This window comes from Ursus arctos, unplaced genomic scaffold (assembly GCF_023065955.2).
Source record: "Ursus arctos isolate Adak ecotype North America unplaced genomic scaffold, UrsArc2.0 scaffold_27, whole genome shotgun sequence".
NCBI lineage: Eukaryota > Metazoa > Chordata > Mammalia > Carnivora > Ursidae > Ursus > Ursus arctos.
Genome location: NW_026622952.1, coordinates 2,531,862 through 2,552,703, shown reverse-complemented (window position 1 = coordinate 2,552,703; position 20,842 = coordinate 2,531,862). Strand labels below are relative to the sequence as shown.

Below are 20,842 nucleotides of genomic sequence, written 5' to 3'. Positions count from 1 at the left end.
ATTAAGCAAGTCTATTGGTGCCATTTTTCCAACAGTATCTGCTCACTTCATTTGTGTGTGTCACATTTTGGTAATTCTCATAATTTTTCAAGCTTTTTCATTATTATTCTATTTATTATGATGATCTGTGATCAGTGATTATGGCTCAAGCTCAGATGACAGCATTTTTTACCAATAAACTATTTTTAAATTAAGATAGGTACTTTTTTTTTTAGACAGAATACAATCGCATACTTAACACACCATCGTATAAACATAACTTTTATATGCACTGGGAAACCAAAAAATTCATCTGATCCATTTTATTGCAATATCTGCTTTATTGCAATGGTCTGCTACTGAACCCACAATATCTCCAAGGTACGCCTGTATAAACAACTCATGCTCCCAGACAGCAAATCTGAACGCAAATAAATCAGTGATGTTATTATAGAGATAACCATCTTAATTTTTCAATTAAATAATTTCTTACTTTAAATTATTTTCAACATGTCTCACAACTGAATGCAAAACACTGCTATTCTAGAGCAGGGGTAGGCAAACCATGGCCTACAGACCAAATCCAGCCCACCACTTGTTAGGTAAGTAAAGTCTATTGAAACACACACTCGTTTGTTTACAAATTGCCTATAGTTGATCCTCACAGAGTTGAGAAGCGAGATCAGAGGCTATACGGCCCTCAGAGCCTAAAATATTTACCCTCTGGCACTTTACAGAAAACATTTGCCAACATCTATCTTAGTGTGACAAGCAATTCAATCAAAGCTCCACTACATTGGGAACTTGCATGTCAATACATCAGACAAATCAGTTTCTTTATTTCTTAAAAAAACAGTTTTTGTACTTAGATTCTCAGAGCTCCCTGGATTTAGGCATCACCACTTCATATAATTTACTGCTATTTCCTTGGCTCCCTTAACTGAGAGCAGAGTATGTATCTAGCATCCCTCTTATATATAATCCCAGTACCTAGCATAGCACCTGGGAAGTAGTTATTCTGTGGAAATCTGCTGAGTGCATGCCTGAAAATAAGCATATGATTTAAGACAATCAGTCAACAGTAAAAGAGATTCAATCCTACAGAAACTTGTTACTCAAAGTGTATTCTGTTCAGCAGAGAATACTCAGGAGCTTGGTAGAAATGCAAAATCTCAGGCCTCACCAAAGACCTAAAACTGTATTTCAACAAGATTCCCAGATGAAAATTTGAGGAACAGTACTATACAAGGGGATACTTAATTATATTAAAGTTGTGCGTCTGATTCCCAATATGAGCCAGGCCACTTTGCATGGGGAAAAACAACAACTCCAAGGATAAAGCCTTACTCCTGAGCCTCAAGATACAAAAGAAAGACCTATTTGACAACTTCGACAAAGGGAGTACTTTCTTGTTTTTTTATCAGGGGGAGGGGGGAGAAACACTGTTATTAAAAAATAGGACCAAATGTGGGGACTGTTCAAATATTTTGCCTATTCCAAAGGAATATGACCAGAGAATGTCCATCTTAATTTAAGTGGATTATAAAGTATATAAAAAACACTTTTTAAACTACCTACATGTCTGTTTTTATGTCCTGTTAAAATTTATACACATTCATAAAAACTTCAAATACTTTTCAAAATGTGATGACAATATTTTGTGGGTTAATAAATTGATCTGTTTTGTTGTTTCATTGGAGAAAAGAGAGGGAAGTCAGCACTACTTCCTGCTGTTTATTTTTGAAAGCAAAGGCTAAAAAACCATTGCAGCTATGACCTGCTTGGGCTAAAAATAATCTTCAAAAAGGTTGATACTTGATGAATTTGGCAATTTCGGTACTATTACTATCCCTCTTACAGAAAAGGAAACTGACACTCATGGAAGATGAAGTAATTTAAAGATCAGACAACAAGTGATGAGGCTGAGATATGTGGCTCTTAAATATTACATAAGCCCCAAACTAATCAGAATTAGTTTTGTAATTATTCACAAAGAACTTTAATTTTAGATTTTTTTTATTATTTATTTGAGAGAGAGAGAGAGAGAAAGAGAGTGAGAATGATTGGTGGGGAGAGGGAGAAGCAGACTCCCCGCTGAGCAGGGGGCCCCACACGGGGCTTAATCCAAGGACCATGAGATCATGACCTGAGCCAATCGATGACAGACGCTTAACCAACTGAGCCACCCAGGCACCCCTCACAAAGAACTTTAAACTACTGCACCGACTTACCAGAATTCCAGTTTATCTCAACTTTGAATTTACAGGGTTTTTTTCTTTTGACTGGCACTAGCCTGTACATTCTAGCACATATATTTTAGCTCTACAACCCTGGGCAAATCACTTGACCTCTATGAGCCTTTAGTTCATCTATAAAATAGACAACCTTCCTTAAGGGGTTATTGTGACCTAAATACCTAGCACATAATATTTATTCAAAATTATGTAAGTTTTCAAATACAAGTGCTACATAACATCCATTTTAAAAGACTGACAAGCAAGAACATACTAAATCATCTACTGAATAGGGTTTCCCCACCATCGTACAAAAGCACAAACTTAAGATTGAGGGGTGGGTGAAGGGTCATTCTGCAGGATAGAAATAGGCCACTACAAGAAAGAGGTCATTATAGGCTTACAAGGGAGACCTAGCTATTTCTCAAGTGACATCATAACAGTTAAAAAGAAACTCAACAAATTTCTGACTACCTCTAAGAATTGTATGCTTTAAGTAATCAGGCTTAACAGAGACTAGTAGTAGAATACAGATCAGAGGCTGTCTCTGGACACGAGGACAGAAGAACAAACTCCAATGAGAATTAAAAAATTGAGTCAAAAATGGATAATGATTTTTCATTTATCAGACTGCCAAAGATCAAAGTTTGATAACACTGTGCTGCAAAGGGTGTAGGCAACAAATACACTGCTGGTGACCTCTATGGAGAGAGATTTAGAAATACCAAAATTACAAAGGCATACACATTCTTTGACCCAAGTATTCTACTTCTAGGAACTTACAAATCTAAAATAATGCACAAAGGAGGTTATTGAGTGGAGAAAAAAAACAAGTGGGGAAAAAAGCAAGGCAAGGTGCTGAACAGTATGTGAAGGTTTGCTATCAACTGTGGGGGGAAATGCATATATAAAAGTGATTGCTTATATACACAGAGAATCTGTCTGGTAGGCAGAAACCAAACGCACTGGATGCCTCCTAGGAGGGGAAATGATTAGCTTGGAAACAGGAGTTAGAAGAATACTTTTAATGGCACTCTTCTGTACTTTTTGAATTTTATGTACTAATGAATACATTATTATTTATTGGGCAAACACAATTTCTTAAGGTTTTAAAAGTATTTTATGGATAACAGAGAACAAATATTACCTTGAAGGAAGTAGCAAACGGTACTTTTTAGCTGAGGTATCAAACATTTGCTGAAAACATCTGAAACTCTATCTCTCCTTTTAATCTACAGAGACTATAAATTTTGAGAAGATAAATGGTTTAGCCTCTAAGTTTAAAGAGAGTTAATAATAGCTTTAAAAAAATCAACCTGATTTCTATCATTTCCCCTTCCAGTTTAAACCTGACACTTTCAATTCAACAAACACTTTCTGAGCATCTTACAAAGTGTCAGGACCTGGATACAAAGATATGACCCAATAAATGGTTGAACGGATGTACATAATAAATAGTAAAGGACACCACTTTTTTTTAATGCCTGTCATTTTCATGAACAAGAGGCAGCTAATGTGGCAGAAGGAGTACTGGACTTGAAAGAGACCATGACTGTAATTCCATTTAATGCCTTAACCAATCACGTAATTCTGCATACATAAAACCTGGCAATCATAACAGCTGGACTGCCTACCTTACTACAAAAGTGTTAGAGCAAAAGAAGATATATGTGAAAGCAAAATTCTTTATAATCTGTGAAACACTTCAGAAACATAATTATTACCACCCAAATGAAGTTTTAGAGAAAAATATTTTATTTCTTTTTCTTTCTCTAGCTTTCTTTGCTGAAGTTAAGAGTTCTCTGTTTAACAGAAGTTATCAGAAACAAAACTCTGTAATTTTATTATTCTTTCACACTTAATAGATAACAAAGTCAACCGACTTGTAAAGCATTCAAAGAAAGTAAAGGTAAGTTTTTACTGAAGTACCATATGTAGGGACACCTGGGTGGCTCAGTCGGTTAAGCAGCTACCTTCAGCTCCGGTGATGATCCCAGGTTCCTGGGATCAAGCACCACATTAAGTTCCCTGCTTCTCCCTCTGCCTGCCACTCCCCTCTGCTTGTGTGCACTTTCTGACAAATAAATAAAATCTTTAAAAAAGAAAAGAGAAAGAAAGTTACACATGTAAAATCCAAACAGAAAAGCAGATATTCAAGTGCCAACTCAAAGCTGGTGCTTATGTTAACCAAGGCCTTGGGGATACTCTTAAAATGGAGGGTTAATGAGAGCAACAGGAAGCCTAGGATGGCAGCAATAAGGGCAAAAAGGGCCAATACAGAGAGGGGCTACAAAAGTACCAACAATTGTGGTTGTAAAAGCTGGCAGATTGTCAGCTTTCTTAATGATATGCTTTGTCAACGCTCTAAGTTTGAAGTTGCTTTTTTAAAAATCTTGGCCTATTCTTATGCAATAAGAGGAAAGCATTTACCTCTGTACCACGGATGTATACTCACCCTGCATGAATACTTCAGATAAAACCAATCCTATCTTCTACCATTGAAAGGCAAGCAAACAAATACACACACTCAAATGTATCCTGCTGCCTTGGAGGTTACCCTATCACACCTTACCTTCAGTTCAAAGAAAGCATATCAAGAATAAAAGCTGGGGGCGCCTGGGTGGCTCAGTCGTTAAGCGTCTGCCTTCGGCTCAGGGCATGATCCCAGCGTTCTGGGATCAAGCCCCACGTCAGGCTCATCCTCTGGGAGCCTGCTTCTTCCTCTCCCACTCCCCCTGCTTGTGTTCCCCCTCTCACTGGCTGTTTCTCTGTCAAATAAATAAATAAAATCTTTAAAAAAAAAAAAAAAAAGAATAAAAGCTGATGGGGCACTAGGGTACCTCAGCCAGTTAAGTGTTTGCCTTCAGGTCAGGTCATGATCCCAGGGTCCTAGGACAGAGCCTCAAATTGGGCTCCCTGCTCAGCGGGGAGCCTGCTTCTCCCTCTCCTCTGCCCCTCCCCCCTGCTCATGTGCTCGCTCTCTCTCTCTCACTCGCCCTCTCTCTCCCCCCCTCAAATAAACAAAATCTTATTTTGGGTGGCTCAGTCGGTTAAGCGTCTGCCTTCGGCTCACGTCATAATCCCAGAGTCCTGGGATGGAGGCTCCCTGCTCAGCGGGGTGTCTGCTTCTCCCTCTCCTTCTGCCCCTCCCCCTGCTTGTGCACTCTAATAAACAAAATCTTTCAAAAAAAAAAAAGCTGCTAACAAAATGCAGAAACATATAAAATGCTAACTAATGTTTGCTGGGGAGGATAGTGACTCCAAAACCAAGATCTACAAGTCAGACGTGTGATTTGGTTCTTTATTCTTTGGTTACTCAATTAAACATTTATTATGGGCCTACAATGTTTTGCTTCTAGGCCTTTGTACGTGCTGTTCCCTCTGCAGGAACCACTCTCTTTCCCACCCCACCCATTTGCTTCCCCACCTCACTAACCTCTCACATGTGACTTCCTCTAAGAAGACTTCCCTAACTTTCCCCACCCCCTCCTCTGTGTTTCTATAGCACTAGGTTTTACCCCATCAGAGCCCTTACCGCTGTGTGTGTTAATTACAAAGACTGTATCTCCTTTACTCAGGACTTAATCACTGTGCTGGCACCTGAAAATGTTCCATAAATACTTGCAAAGCATACCAGACACTGTGCCAGATAGACAGGGATACAAAGATGAAAAACAAGATCCTAAATTCACTGTCTAGTAGGAGGCAGGCTAAAGCAACAATACAATGTAAAATGGGCTATGAAGGAGGCATGTACAGGATATCAGGGGCATGAAGAGAGCTCTCTAAGTCAACCTGGAAGCAGGATGAGTAATAATGAAGAAGAAAGAGAGGATATGCCTAAACTAAGCCTGCAAGGTTAAATAAGAGCTAATCGGTGAAGAAAAGAAAAGATAATCATTCCAGATAGGAGAAAAACAGGAGCTAGAGAAACAAGGTGGATCTGAGGAACCACAAATTGTTTGGATTGTGCAGTGAGTCTCAAACCTCAGCATGCATCAGAATCACCTGGAGGGCTTATTAACATACAAGTTGCTGGACCCCACCCCCAGTTTGTGATTCAGTAGGCCTGGAATATGGCCCAAGAATTTGCATTTCAAACAATTTCAGGTGACCCTACTGCTACTTCTTGTCCCTAAGGCAACACTTGAAAAACCACTAGTATAATGGTACACAGAGGGCATATGAAGTAGCAGTAGACAACTTTGGAGCAATATGATGGGGTAAAGGGGATTAAAAGTTATATACATTATGCCAAAGAACTGGCACTGAAGGATTTTAAGCAGAGGAGTAAGTTTAACTTTAGAAAGATGGTAATAATAGCTGACATTTATAGAGCACTGGATTTTATGTATTCTACAGAATACACCGTCCAGTAATTATTAGCCATATATGGCTATTTCAATTAAATTACAATTAAATTAAATTCTTCATCAACCAGCCACATTTCAAGAGCTCAATAGCCACATAAGGCCACTGGCTACTGTATAGAGCACAGATATAGAACATTCATTCCATCATCACACAAAGCACAATTAGACAACACTGATGTATTAACTCATTAAATCTTTGAAACTTCATTTTGAGATAGACCCTGTATTATCTCCATTTTATAGAAAGAAACGTGGCTAAGAAAGATTAAGCAAATTACCCAAGGTCATAAAGCAAGTGGTGCCTACATGGGATGCAAACCCAGATGGTCTGGTTCTTGAGCCTATGTTCCTAATCACTTCTTAATAGGATCATTCTTGGCAATAATATGAACTGGACGGAGATGATATTAAGGAAGGCACACCAGTGAGGACACTACTAAGTTAAATCAGGAGAGAAATGACAAGGACCTGCACTAAGAGTAGCAGCTGGAATGGAGAATTTAATTAAAAGAGATGTTAAATAAGTAGAAAAGATTGGGAATGGACTAGAACTGAATCCAAAAGAAGTGCAAGTGAAGTGTAGAATATAACACCAAAGTTTCTTTTAGGAATCAGAGTCAATGGCAATGTCTCGTACCACAACAAGAAATCAAAAAAGCAAGTTAGAAGGTGATGAATTCCATCTGGGTGATCATGAATTTGAAGTGACTAAGACAAGACACTACACTGTGGGATATACAAGCCCAGAGCTCAAAAGAGAGATCTGGATTATGAATTTAGTCATTAGTACAGTGGAGGTTAAGTCTAGAGATAACTCAGAAGGTTGAAACAAAAAGAAGCAAGCAAAGAACAGGATCTTAGGGGGGCACCTGGGTGGCTTAGTCAGTTGAGCATCCGACTCTTGGTTTCAGCTCAGGTCATGAACTGGGGGTGATGGGCTCAAGCCCCACATGGGGCTCCGCACTCAGTTCCTAGTCTACTTGAGAATTTCTCTTTCTCCCTCTCCCTCCCTCCCCCTGCAAGTGCACGCGCTCTCTCTCTCTCCCTCAAATAACCTAAAAAAAAAAAAAAAAAAAAATTTCCCTCTGCCCCTCCCCCTTCTCTCTCTCTCCCTCTCGAAAAAGCAAAACAAAACAAAACAAAGCAAAACAAAAAAAAACAGGATCCTAGGAAATCCGACATACAAGATTCAGGCAAAAGATAAAAAGCCAGTAAACTGAAAATGAATTACCAGAAAGATGGAGAACAGGGAAGACACCTAGCAAAGAATTATCCCAAAGGTCAAGGGAGGAGAGAATGGTCAACAAGCATAAATGCTACTGAAAAGTCAGGTAACATAAAGACTGAAAACTGTACACAAGAACTGTTTCAAATGTTGCTCTAGGACCAAAGGGCAGATTGCAACAGATGTGGACTGAATACAGACTTTTTTCAAGAAGTTTCAAAATGAAGGAAAGGACATAGGGTGTAGATGTACAGAAGGATCTCGAACAGTGTTTTTGTTTTTATTCTAACTTGATGGGAGAGACTTCCCCACGTTAAGAGGCAAAGAGTGGAAAGACTGGGAACATTACTGATGGGACAAGGCCCCTGAGACAGGAGAGAACATAGAGAGATGAGCTCTAGACAAGACACTTCTTTCATACTCTCTGAAAAAGTAGCAAAGGGGGTAAAAATAAGTACAGACATATTTAGGTTAGTGTAGGAGGGGTATAAACTGAATGAGCTCATATGGCTAGAGAGATTCTATTCTGTGAAGCAGAATATGGGAGTGTCTGCTGACAATGAGAAAAGCGAAAGGGCTGGAGAAAATACTGAACTGCTGCAGAGAGAACAGATGAAAGACACAGACATACGTCCCAAAGCAGAACTGATTAGAGGCCACAAATTTGTAAGTGGCATCCCACCACAAGGTTTGTGCAATTTTCTTCAAAATGACAAACAGTCCCATATATAGGAGCAGGGAGAGAAAAACTGTTGGCTTAATGTCAAGGTTGGGGTTTGCCAATTAGAGGAGTAAAGCGAGTAACTGAGGTGATAAACCATAAGGCCAAGCAATTAGAAGAAAAACATTATAGTGGTGGGAGGGGGGCACCCATCAACTCACACATGGAACCTTCTCCAAAATACATACCATATGAAACCCTGATGAGAGAGCAGGTGTAGGAGGAGAGAAAGGTGGAAGATTAGGGCAGTTAAGGTCAGAAGTAAGAGAAAACAAAATTTAGGTTTCCATGAGTACATTGTCCTGGGTTCAATCAAAGTATGTTCCTGGGAGAGGATGTGAAGTATGTTGTCTCATGTTATTTGTCTGACCTGCAATGATTAGATAAAAAGTAGCTGCTTCTGTCCCCTGACACACTCAGCCAGTTCTGTTAGAGTAGTGGTTCTCAATCCTGGCTATACATTCGATACACATGGAGACTTCAAAACAAAAAAACAAACAAATTAAAATATGGGACCCCTAGATCTGCTAGAGTCTAATTTAAGTGGTTTGGTATTTATTTTGAGGCTCCTTGGGTTGTTCTAAAGTGGATATAGTGTCAAGAACCACTGCTTTAGAAAGAACAGGGCTTTAGATTTATGTTATGAATTTAAAGAAAAATTGGCATGACAAGAAATGAAATAACTGAAACAGGAAAATGGTGAAAGAGCATCTAAATCCTAAATCAGATATTTAAAGATGTCCTCAATAGAAAAGTTGGAAAACCATCTTAAAACACAGCATCACACTTAACACACATGCACAAAAAATGTAATAATGTTTCTAAGGGTTCTGTTACAGGTTCTAGAAAACTCAGGAGTTAAATGCTTCACTGTAGCCAATGAAGAAAAAAGAAAAACCTGCAGTCTACAAAGCAGAAAGAATTGAAAACCAACACTTAACAGCAGCTCTCCAGGTCAACTACAGTTCACAATTCCCTGGAGGAAAAAGCAGCCTATAATATAAGCATGATAACCCCCTCCGTTCCCCCCACACACAAGGAATCTACCTCTTCTGCACAAAAGGTAAAAAAAGGCAAAGGAATCAGCTGTCTTCTCTCACACAAAGATTTTAAGTTTTTCAGCTGCCAGATTTTCTTTCTACATCATTTACCAATAATCTTAAAACCACCCAATTATTTTATAAATAGCTGTCCCCAATCTTAACCTTTATTTGCCATTATTCTAATGTATTTGCTAAATTTTACCACAAAGTAAAAGTAATGCAGAGATGAACTGTCACAATGACCAAAAAAGACAAACATAATCTGTTCTCTGCTGCCTTCTCTTAAGGTTTACTATTACAAATCACCCAGAACCAAGACTATATATACACGTAACAATCAGCGGTAGACCCTACATTCCTATCTCCCCATACCTGATGCCTTTGATAAGAATTACTTCATTATTTATAGAAAGTCTGGTACCTTTCTATCTCAGTCCTAAATTTTTTACGTTCTAACCAATTATCCAAGTCCCTCAGAGGTCTATGTTGTAGATTTTCTGAAAATCAGTCTTAACTGTAAGCAGACCTTTTTTTTTCCTTCAAAATTCAAGGAGTACTTTCCCCTCCAGCATTAAGGTAGCTCAGTATGTTCATACTTCTAATATTTAGCTAAAAAAATAAGACAACTAACTCCTCTAACTTGAGCCATAAGAAAACAGTCTTTTCCAAACAAAAAGTTGTTTCAACTTTCAAGAATGTATAGCTATCTTCAAACACAGAAACAAGCTGATTTACATATTTGTGGTTATAAAAACCACCAAAATTCTCTAGACCAGGGTTTATTCTATGGTTTTCATTAAGCAATACATTATTTTATACTCGTTGCTCTCTAATATTTTAAAGCAGTACTACAGCTTAATGAAAAAAAACAAAGAACTGAGAAGGGTCTGACCACTTTCTCCCAAATTAACTTGCTGTGTGGCACTGCACAAGACACTTAAATCTCTTGCGCCCTCAATTTCTCTATCTGTGAAATAAGATTAGAAACACTGTTATACAAGACTGCTACTTGCTCAAAATTCTGTAAAATGCAGAGAAGTCTATTCTCTTTTTCAAAGAATTTCTCCATACTTTGTAAGCATAATATAATCCAACTATAAATATACCTTACTCAACACTACAGCCAAAGTTATTTTTCCTTAGCAGGTCTTTTTTTTTTTTTTAATTGCTGGCAGTTAAAAACTATTCTGACCCAGAATGGTATTCTGCAAATCTAAATGCTACACCACTATAATCCCCATGCTTAATTTCAACCCTTAACCAAATAGTGCCATACTACAAACTGTTTCTTCACCTGTTCCCTAATGAAGTTGAAAGTAATTCTTTGGACTTGAATTTACAGAGTTATGTACAGTGCTGATGAAAGCCATCTGTTGGAACTTTGACTTTCCTGTCAAAGGAAAACACCAGAAGAAACAGCCTAGATTTTCCTGGGAACCAGCTGCAGCTGAATGAGTCCTAATCCTACTCCAGCTGGGAAAAGCAGAAGGGTGAAGTCGCTACAGGTCTAATTCATCTGCTGCAGATCCTTTGCGAACTGACTCCACCCATGAGTAGCCAACTGGTAAAACAACTTCACCAGAGGAGGCTCTTAATAATTCCTATACGTAACATTCGTTTCTTTAAAAATGTTTAAAACAGAACACCAAAACATTCATTATTGTAATTTTAACACTTCCCAGTTCACTAAAAACAAACAAAAAACTTCTTAATTCTATTTTAACCAAACAACATGGCAACCAGATTCAGTCCTCTTACATAGCTAAGATCCAAGTCAGTGTAGAAAATATACTTTCTCCAATATTCTACATAGGAAGAGAAAAAGTCCTATTATCTATCTGCTTTCATAGAATTAAAGGTAAGTGTAATGTAAAAAGTACTGGCCCATGTGTCAGGATGAACTAAATAAAAAACAGGCAGCATGGGGCGCCTGGGTGGCACAGCGGTTAAGCGTCTGCCTCCGGCTCAGGGCGTGATCCTGGTGTTATGGGATCGAGCCCCACATCAGGCTCCTCCGCTATGAGCCTGCTTCTTCCTCTCCCACTCCCCCTGCTTGTGTTCCCTCTCTCGCTGGCTGTCTCTCTGTCAAATAAATAAATAAAATTAAAAAAAAAAAAAAAACAGGCAGCATGGATAAGATAATGCATTTTGCATACATTCATTTTCTATTGGCATTTTATGAGAAGCCATAATGAAAACCTGTATTATTAAATGTTATTAAATAGCTATTATATAAATATACACCTATAAAATTTAACCATGTAAAATTCTCTGAGACTTCAATAAGAAAACATGTTAAAGCACTCAGAACACTACTCAACGCATTGTTAGCCCTTAACAAATGTTAGCTATTAATAGGTTTCTATAAGCAACTGCTTACATTCCCTTGGCCTACTGATACAGGGCAAAGAAAGGTCAAGATGGTTAGATCCTCTAGATCCCTACTCCCGAAGCAATTTATAGTACCTGACATCTTCATTAATTTCTTCCCTTTTATTTCATCAATTTATTAAAAGTTAGTCCTAGAAAGAGTAAAGTGCTACTGTCAAAAGTATAAGGAAAATGTCTAGGTTGTGTGCATTGGCTGGGTATAGAAGTTTTGATTAGCAATGGCTAAACCAAAGGTTGCTTTCATAGCTCAAATTTTCTTTCAGGGTGTGTCATGGGCTGAAAATTAACCAAAACACATACAGTTCATAGACTAACTAGAAGACCAAATATTGCCTGTACAGTTGATTGTCTTGCATTACAAATATATCTCTGCCTTAGTTATTTTTAAAATTCTGGGTTTTTTTTTATAAGAATAAGTCCACTGAGACAAAGACAATTCCTAACCACATTTATATTTAATCTACCTCAATAACTTGTTAGTAACAAATTTTTATTTCTAGCCAGCTTCTCCTTAGGGCCCACAACATTTAGAGTCACCAAAAAATTGATGTAGCATCAATTTTACTATAAAGGCCACTTCCAAATACCTAAATCAAAGCTTTATTATTAACTCTGTAACTTGAAAACATATTTCCATTCAAATTCACATCTCTACACCAAAGCCCCACTTATGCTGTGAATTTAAAATGTCAAATTCCAGTAACAAAAATAATTTGGATTCTACTACAAGTTTACTGTATCGAGACAGAACTTATTTTAAACTTTGCACAGTGGCAGTATCGTAGCCAATGAGGTTTATCCGAGGCGCAATTATTGCTAATTGAGATAGAACTTATTTTAAAAGGCTATAAATTTATCACTTCATCTTTCTCCTCCAGGTTACCCAGCTGGGTAATAACCTAAACAATAACATTAGTCTCTACCCTTTCCATCTGTAATGCTTCAGCAAATTATAATTCTGTTCCACAACAATACTCGACAGAGTAACACTTTAATGATGTGGCTGATTATAGCAAGAGTACAGTTTTCTGGACTAGCAATATGTAACATAAACTAGATATACGCAAGTACATTTTTCTGTGTTAAAACGAACCCAGAAGTTTGAAATCAAGGTGAAAATTATTCCTGAAAAGGGTCCTTCCAAGACTCAGTGTCTCAAGACACAGACCATCACAATTTCAAATAATACAGCCTCACCCAAGAAACATCTCATTATTTCTCAGGGATTCACAACATTCAATTGTTATGAACAACAATGACTGTAAAAAACTAAAAGTTATATTTTATAAACTAAAAAAGAATCCCAAAAATATTTATTTCACATCTCTCCACCTTAATCCTCAACAAGACCTAAATCCTAAATTCATTATTGTGGTAGGCATCTAAATGTTTGCTGAATGAATATGAATAAATGAAACAAATGAACAAATTACCTTACAGTAAAATCTGTATTTCAAAAGGAAAGAAATTTGCAAGGGACCAATTGTTATTTAAGCCAGTTTCACATTATCACCATCACCTATATGCCACAATTCGTCAAGGAAAAGCAACATTTTGAATTCCCAAATGAAAGAACTCTAGTACAGCATGCAACAAATCCCAGACTGCAAATCAGAAAACTTCAGTAACGGATAAAATGAAAATCAATAAGCACGGTCATTATCTTCATGAAAAAAAAATAAAACAAAATGTCATGTAGACAAAACTATTTTTTTATGGACCTCAGGTACACATAACTAAATTTTTCATAATCTCTGGTTTCTGATTCATTCTTATCACTGGTTCAATGCGAGTTTTAAAATCCAGTCTATGGTAGAGAAAAAGAGACACGAACAGTGAAGGCGTGGAGGTTGAAGGAAATGTGTCCTTTCATAATTAGAGATGTGCTATGAAGTTAACACCGAGAACATTCACAATTGTGAACCTGATTGCAGGTGACAGGCATTATATGTAACAACTCCCAAGAGGCAGTAGGTATAGCTGTTAACAAAGACTGGAGCCAGACTGCCCAAGTTCAAATCCTAGCTTTGCTAACCTAACCCTAACTCTGTGACTTGGAGAAATTACTAAATCTCTTTTATGCCTCAGTTTCTTCACCTGTAAGGTAACACTACCTACTTCATTGAGTTGTGTGAGAATTAAATAAGTTAATGTATGTATAGCTTTAAAGTAGTGCTTCACACATAGTAAACACATCAAGTCAAACAAATTCACCCTAAACTACCACAACCCTAAAGCTAGCTCAGAAATTTCCCTTACAACTTGGATAAAACTTTTAAATCATAGTATCCCACGGATTTCCCTCCCTATCAATGTGAAAACACACTTAAGTTCAAGTGTGTTCACAAAACTCTTAAAAATACAGTATTTCTACACAGCTGATTCCACCAAAAGTAGCAAAAACCACTCAGTTGCTGAAAATCTAACAGAGTTCTACAGTTCCTTCCAAAGGTTGATATCCCAAAGAAATAAGAGTTGAAATTGATATAGAAAGAAAATAAAGAGGAACTCGAAATAATGCCTGGCCCACAATAGGTGCTCAATAACCATTTGCTGAATTAAGGCCTAAAAGCAAAACTACTCTGGCCTACACATTCCTTTCTCCATCACTGTCGAATACACTCTAATTTTTTTGAGAATACCTAGGTTCATAACAGTAAACCAATCAATATTAAAAAGAGTAAAGAAAGTAGATAAAATACAATATAATGAGCAAACATATAATCTGTTCAGAGAAGGAACAATTCCTCACTGTATTATGATTTCGAATGTGAGCTTTTCCTATCTTTGGGGGAAGCACTGAGGAAAATCACTACTGAAAATAAGACTAAAAATACATAACAGCTCAATAACCCTAAATTCATAGATATCATAAAATTAGTTTTCAATTCAGACCAGTACACAGATATAGAAGTCCCAATTCAATGAAACTCAATCTTCCTAAATGTATACTCCAAATTTAGTTACTTCGGTTAATAACACTATATATTACAGTTATGTAGCCAAAAAGATATTTCTAACAAAAGTAAACCAGCAAATATCTACTGGATTAAACTTTTTTTTAATGTAGAGGTCTCAGCTCAGCTGCAAAGTAAGAACTGTTGAATTAGGGGCGCCTGGGTGGCTCAGTCGTTAAGCGTCTGCCTTCGGCTCAGGGCGTGATCCCGGCGTTATGGGATCGAGCCCCACATCAGGCTCTTCCGCTGGGAGCCTGCTTACTCCCCCTGCTTGTGTTCCCTCTCTCGCTGGCTGTCTCTATCTCTGTCAAATAAATAAATAAAATCTTTAAAAAAAAAAAAAAAGCACCCAGGTGTTCTAACAAGAATTTATAATACTCAATTCACAGATATAACACTGAATTCATTGTAAACTATAAATTATCTCCTGTTTCCATGTAGTTAATCTGTAGATCATTTGGTAACAATTTCAGGAATCAATCATTATACTTCTCTTAACTTCAGCCATATGTGATCAAGAAACAGTTCTTACAATAAGAGTTCTACAGCACTGAACTACAGAATAAAGCATTTTAGTTCCTTGTCCACCTTGAATTTTTAATACCACACTTTTAATAAATGCTCAAATGACAAAGAACCATTCTATCAGAATCATTTCAAGGGTAATAACAGTAAGATAATGTTTCTATTTCAAAGTTCACAGGGAAAATTGAACCCTAAAATAGATCTCTAAAAACTTCATCTAAGAAAAATATTGTTAATTTTCAATTGCTATTTAAACAAAAATCTATAGGTTGGGTTATTCACTGCAATAAGTTTAGACTGAATCTTAAATATTTTTAAATACATTCAATGTTAACTTTACAATCTTCTCATCCTAGAAGTAGCTTCCATGATCTCAGGCAAAATAAAGATTATCTTACTATTGTACACTCAAGTGTGCATCAGTACTACCACTCTCCCCAGAACTACAATTCAGAACACTTGAAATAAATTTACAGCTAAGACACACGTCAATGTAAAAAACTGCTACTAACAAAATTCTCCTCATCCCCCAATACCTATTTAAGGGCCAAATTTTGCTGTTTCTTACTGTACTTTCAACTGTGCAAAACAAAAGCATGAAACACAGAGCACAGTAAGGTATACCACTGTGTATCAAAACTCGCAACTCCACAGAACTTTAGAAATATAGGATACTTTATTCCTGACCCATGTAGTTACACCTGTCATAAACAACACTTAGGACTTTATCCTATGCAAAGAATACATGACAGAAAGTCAGAATACAACAGAAATAAGAACTGATAAATTTGCTAAGCTACTACTATGGGTCAGGAGAATCAGTCTCACTCCTGTCTAATGATAATGTTGAACAAAAAGAAAAAAAGGAAAAAAAGAGAGGTTCTCAGAGTCACCTGCTTATTTCAAATCCAAGCCTCCAACATTTAGCAGTGCTCATCAACTTCCATCAGTAAGATACAAGAACTTACAAAACAGCCTTAAAGTTGAATGCTACTTTTAAATTCTTATCTAAATATATTCTTTCAGGTACATCAACACACTTGAAACTCAGGCGTCAAATATTTCAAAGTATAAGGACAACTGGTATCTACTGAATTCTAAAAACTCACCAATAAAAAACCAGTGATCATTCAAGTCCCCAAACACAAAACCTGAATATAATTTCTACGTAACTTCTTAGAAACGTGACTTTGCAGCATGCTATACCATCACCTCTACGAACACTGATGCATATGCCGCTCTTACCTTATCCTTTTCATGTGGAAGGAGTGACACTGGAGGTAAAGACGAAAGAGACTCACAACTCTCTTTCCCATCCACACTGGTTGCTTTAGTGTTGAGCCGATAAAGAGGTCCATCTTTAAGGAGTCTGCCGTGGCCAACGGCTCGTTTAATAGCCAATCGTAACTGCTGGTGAAAGCCAGAGGCAGCACTGCCTCCAAATAATGCAGACACATCCTTCTGACCTTTCAAAAAACGTTCAATGCTTTTCAAAGTTGAGCCACTGGATTCTGCCAAGCCCTCAACCGCCCGCTTGATCAGTTTATTCCAATCTACATTTTGTTTATTATCCAATTTTCCATGGTTTCGAGGTTTAGGAAGTGCTATTCGCCCAGGATTATCAGGATCTTTATAGGAATTGAGTCCTTTATTGGAGACTTTTAAAATTGTTCCATCTTTAACACTCAACTCCAATTGTTCTAAAACAGTTTTGCGATCCAAGCCATGGGATGAAGACACTGCATTGCATATCCTTTCTTCTGAAGGACGCTGTTTTTGCTTCTTCACTTTTTTGATGGCCTCCAAAATCCACTCCGTATACAGCGGGTTAGCGAGTTTTACCATGGTGAAGGATTCTGTATATCCATAGAGTCGTTATCCCTTATCCTGATGCTGAGTAAGTTTTACACCATGGAAAACAACATTCTCGGAGGCTGGGAACCAGTTAACCATAGCATACAAGTTTTCTGGCCTGAGTCCTTTCTCCTTTCACAAAACAGAGTGCCTCCTCACTTTTACTTTAAAAACCAAAACAACCTGTTATTTGAAATGTCTTTAAATTTCCCAGTAAACTTCTCAATAGCACCACACATGGGTCTCTTCATAAAGTTGTAAGAACTCAAGAACATCTCCTTCCCAGCAGGAAAATGTGCATCTTATGCCTGAAAAACAAACAAGGTCAGTTTTCTATCAAGTCCCATTTTGTAAATAAGCTATAACTGAGACATCCTAGTCTTTAAAGATAATGTTTTGGCTACCTTTTAAAAATATGCACAAGTTGACATTTTATGTATGGCTAATATTTTTAAAAATTAAACACTAGCAAGTGTTTACTGAGCATCTGCAGAGTTTTAACAAGTTTCTATCAACAGTCCAAAAACAATTATGTATGTAAACCATTGGGGTAAAGAAAAAAGGAAAGCTGAATAATTAGGATACAATGAGGAAATAAGATGAGATATACTATGAATGACCTTAGGCTACTACTAAGCAGAGGGGTGCTGACTATTCTGTACTCCACAATCTCTGCTCACCAGTCTATGAACTGAAACTCTTCCTTGACATCTTTCCCCAAGAACCTATTCAGCACTTCAACAAGTATCTGGATTAGCAGAAAGAATCCTGCAATGAAAGTAAGAGTGAATCTTTCATCTTTCAAAATTACAGACATTTAAACTGCATAAAAACAGTCAATAAGCAAAAAACCATAGAGAAAATTTTAAGTATTTTATATATTAAAAGAAACAAAAATACAATTTACACAGATCAAGTTCGTATTTTAAGTACATTACTGTAAACATTCCAAATGGAAAAATAATACTGAAAATCAAGTGAGAAACGTCCTTAAAGAATTTTAAAATCCAAATTCCTTCAAATTTTAAGAATTACATGCTGATAGTGTCCCCTAAACCAAACTAAAATACTAATATTCAATATACTGGAGAGAGAAACAACTGTCAAAATGTTCATAACCAAGCTACAGATAGAGAAACTAGAAGTGAGAAAGGCCCAGAATCGCTGGGTTCAAAAATGCACACACTACACATCAAATGTACTATATTGCCTGTTGGCAGGTTTAGAGAGATCTCATAGATTCAAGATTGCTGACCTGAAATGTACATTAATGAGTAAAACAAGCACATAAATACATTCCCTCTCCAGGATCAAAGTCAATATGCTTCTTTCAAACAAAAGAATCTGGCAGATACAGATCTTTTTGAAAATCACCAAAACAATGAATTCTGAATCAAATTAACTTCTTCGCTTCCAAAAAATAAATATAACATGTTTTTTTTAGAACGTGTGCTCTTATTCTGAGGAGCATTTACATTACAACATACACAATGACAGAAAAATGGCTCCCGCAGCAATTACTAAGACATTAAAATCAAAAGGAAAACTAACAGATATCAAGAAAGCTACAGTCCTATTAACTCTAATAGGAAAGAAAAGGCTGAAGTAAACACTCAAACCTGAGCCAAGATCTATTTTTAAATTAGCTAACTAAAAAGAAGCCCCCCTGAGAGAGCTATGCTTCATTTTGGTGACAGTCTCGAGAGGATAGAAATCATAGTATTCTTACTCCAAGAACGTTCATTATATAGATATTAACGCTAAACTAAATGAGAGGCTACAATCTTGAGTTTAAGAATCTGGGAACGTCCTAATTGATTATGCTCGCAGGTAAACGAATGAATGACAGCTACTCATTGTCTCTCTCGCCAAGGTTTTCACCAGTCTCCAGGTCTTCCAAAAGAAAAGCGCCTGCAGACTTGAACTTAAACTCTCTGGAAAGTACACCAGCGGCTAGAGAGAAAGTACAACTTGCTTCCGACAGTCCTTCCCCGGTCTCCATTCCCCACCCCCAAACACATCTTCGCGCTCTCTTTTTAAAGAGCGAGAAACTTTAAAAACTTGAAACTGCACAACCCTGCAGCTTGCCAACGGGCAGCTTCGCCGCTCCCATTAGATGGAAACCGAACCCGAGGACTAAGTTAACAATGAAATCACGTGAAAGAGTTAAGAGCAATGTATCTCCCGTTCCCGGCTCCTCCAAATCCTAAACTCCACAGAGGTCGGTTCAAAGGAGGCGTTTGGGGCATGCAGGCTGCCCAAGGAACCTGACAGGTCCCGCAGCTCCCGTCCAAACCGGCCGAAGGTTGACAGGCAGCCCGCCGCCTCCCCTCCCAGCACAGGGGCTGACAGCCCGACAGACACAACACCACACGTGCTGCCTCCTCCGCACCACAACACCCGCCAGCCTGTCACCCCCACTTGCCGCCTCAACCCCGCTCGGATCTCCGCGCACCCGGCCGGAGCCGCAGAGCTAGCGCCCGGGAGCGCGGGCAGAAGGGGCCGCGCCCGGCCTGGGACGGCAAGCGGCCGGGCGCAGGTGGGGCCGGGGCGGTGGGCGCGCCCCCGAGGGAGAGCGGGCTCGCCGGCACAGCCCAGCCCGAGGCTCCGCGGCCTGGGCCGCTCGCCGCCCGCCCACCCGCCGGTTTCCCGGGGCTGGGCCCGGCGGGCGGGCGGCGGAGGCGTTGGGCCCGCGAGAGCCTGGCCGGCGGGCGGCTCACGGGCCGCGGGGCGGGGGGAGCCGGGCGCCGGCCGGGCGCGAGGGGGCGGCCTCGGCGCCCCAGCCCGAGGCCTGGCGCAGAGCAGCGGGAGGCGGCGCAGGCCGCGACGGGGCCTGCAGCGGCCCGCCGACCCCGCGAGGCGGCGGAGCGGGCCCCGGAGCGGCTCAGCCTCGGGCTTGACGGCCAGGGGCGATCGCCGGTGGCTCCTCGGCTACTTACCGGGGGGGAAGAGAGCCGGGATCCCGGGGCCCCGGGCCGGACCGCGGAGATGCCCCAAACTGACACGGCCGCCATCTTGGAGACAGTGAGCTCCGGCCGGGGGGAGGGGAGGCGAGGCGGCGGAACAGCCGCGGGGGGAGGGGAAGCGTCGCGAGGGAACGGCTGCCTGGGGGAGGGAGCGGGAACAGCCTGGGAGGGAGGCGAGGGGGAGGGAGAAGGGGAGGCAAGAAGGGGGGCGGGCGAGAAGCGGGAAGAGCTTAGCCGAGAGCCGGGAAAGGCCGGAGGGCGGGGCGGGACAGGGGGGAAGAGCCGGCCGGGCAGGTCACGTGGGGCCGGTACAAAAGGCCAAAGCCAAAGTGGGAGGAGGACCTGATGGACCTGGAGGCCAACAACTGGGGGTTCCTTCTCGTCTTTCTCACGCTGTTAGGTCAGGCGGATAGCGGGAAAAGGAGATGGTGTATCCCCATTACACAGCTGGGGAAACTGAGGACAGGCGCATGGGTGGGGTGGCTTCAGTATGGCACGGAAATCCGGTGGCCAGAGGATCTGAACTCCTGATGTCTGTTTACAGTTAGCAGATCCTCCCTCCCCACTTCTGTGC

The 20,842-nt window shown here is 39.5% G+C and overlaps 1 protein-coding gene and 1 pseudogene across 2 annotated transcripts in view; one reads left to right on the top strand and one right to left on the bottom strand.

Annotated features, from left to right (window-relative positions):
• The window catches only part of KAT6A (lysine acetyltransferase 6A), a 112,205-nt gene extending 91,684 nt beyond the window's left edge, over positions 1 to 20,521 (bottom strand). The window contains exons 1-3 of one of the 2 annotated variants that reach the window (XM_048226232.2): positions 20,242 to 20,500; positions 17,983 to 18,070; positions 16,694 to 17,610 (exon numbers count right to left, since the gene is read on the bottom strand). In XM_048226232.2, coding sequence (XP_048082189.2) covers positions 16,694 to 17,293 — 600 coding nt within the window. In that variant the 5' untranslated portion in view covers positions 17,294 to 17,610; positions 17,983 to 18,070; positions 20,242 to 20,500. Of the gene's footprint in view, positions 1 to 16,693; positions 17,611 to 17,982; positions 18,071 to 20,241 lie in introns of both variants that reach the window. The other variant, XM_048226231.2, reaches the window with a different exon arrangement.
• LOC113245587 (U4 spliceosomal RNA) lies at positions 12,726 to 12,794 on the top strand (annotated as a pseudogene).
• Positions 20,522 to 20,842: the final 321 nt, after the last annotated feature.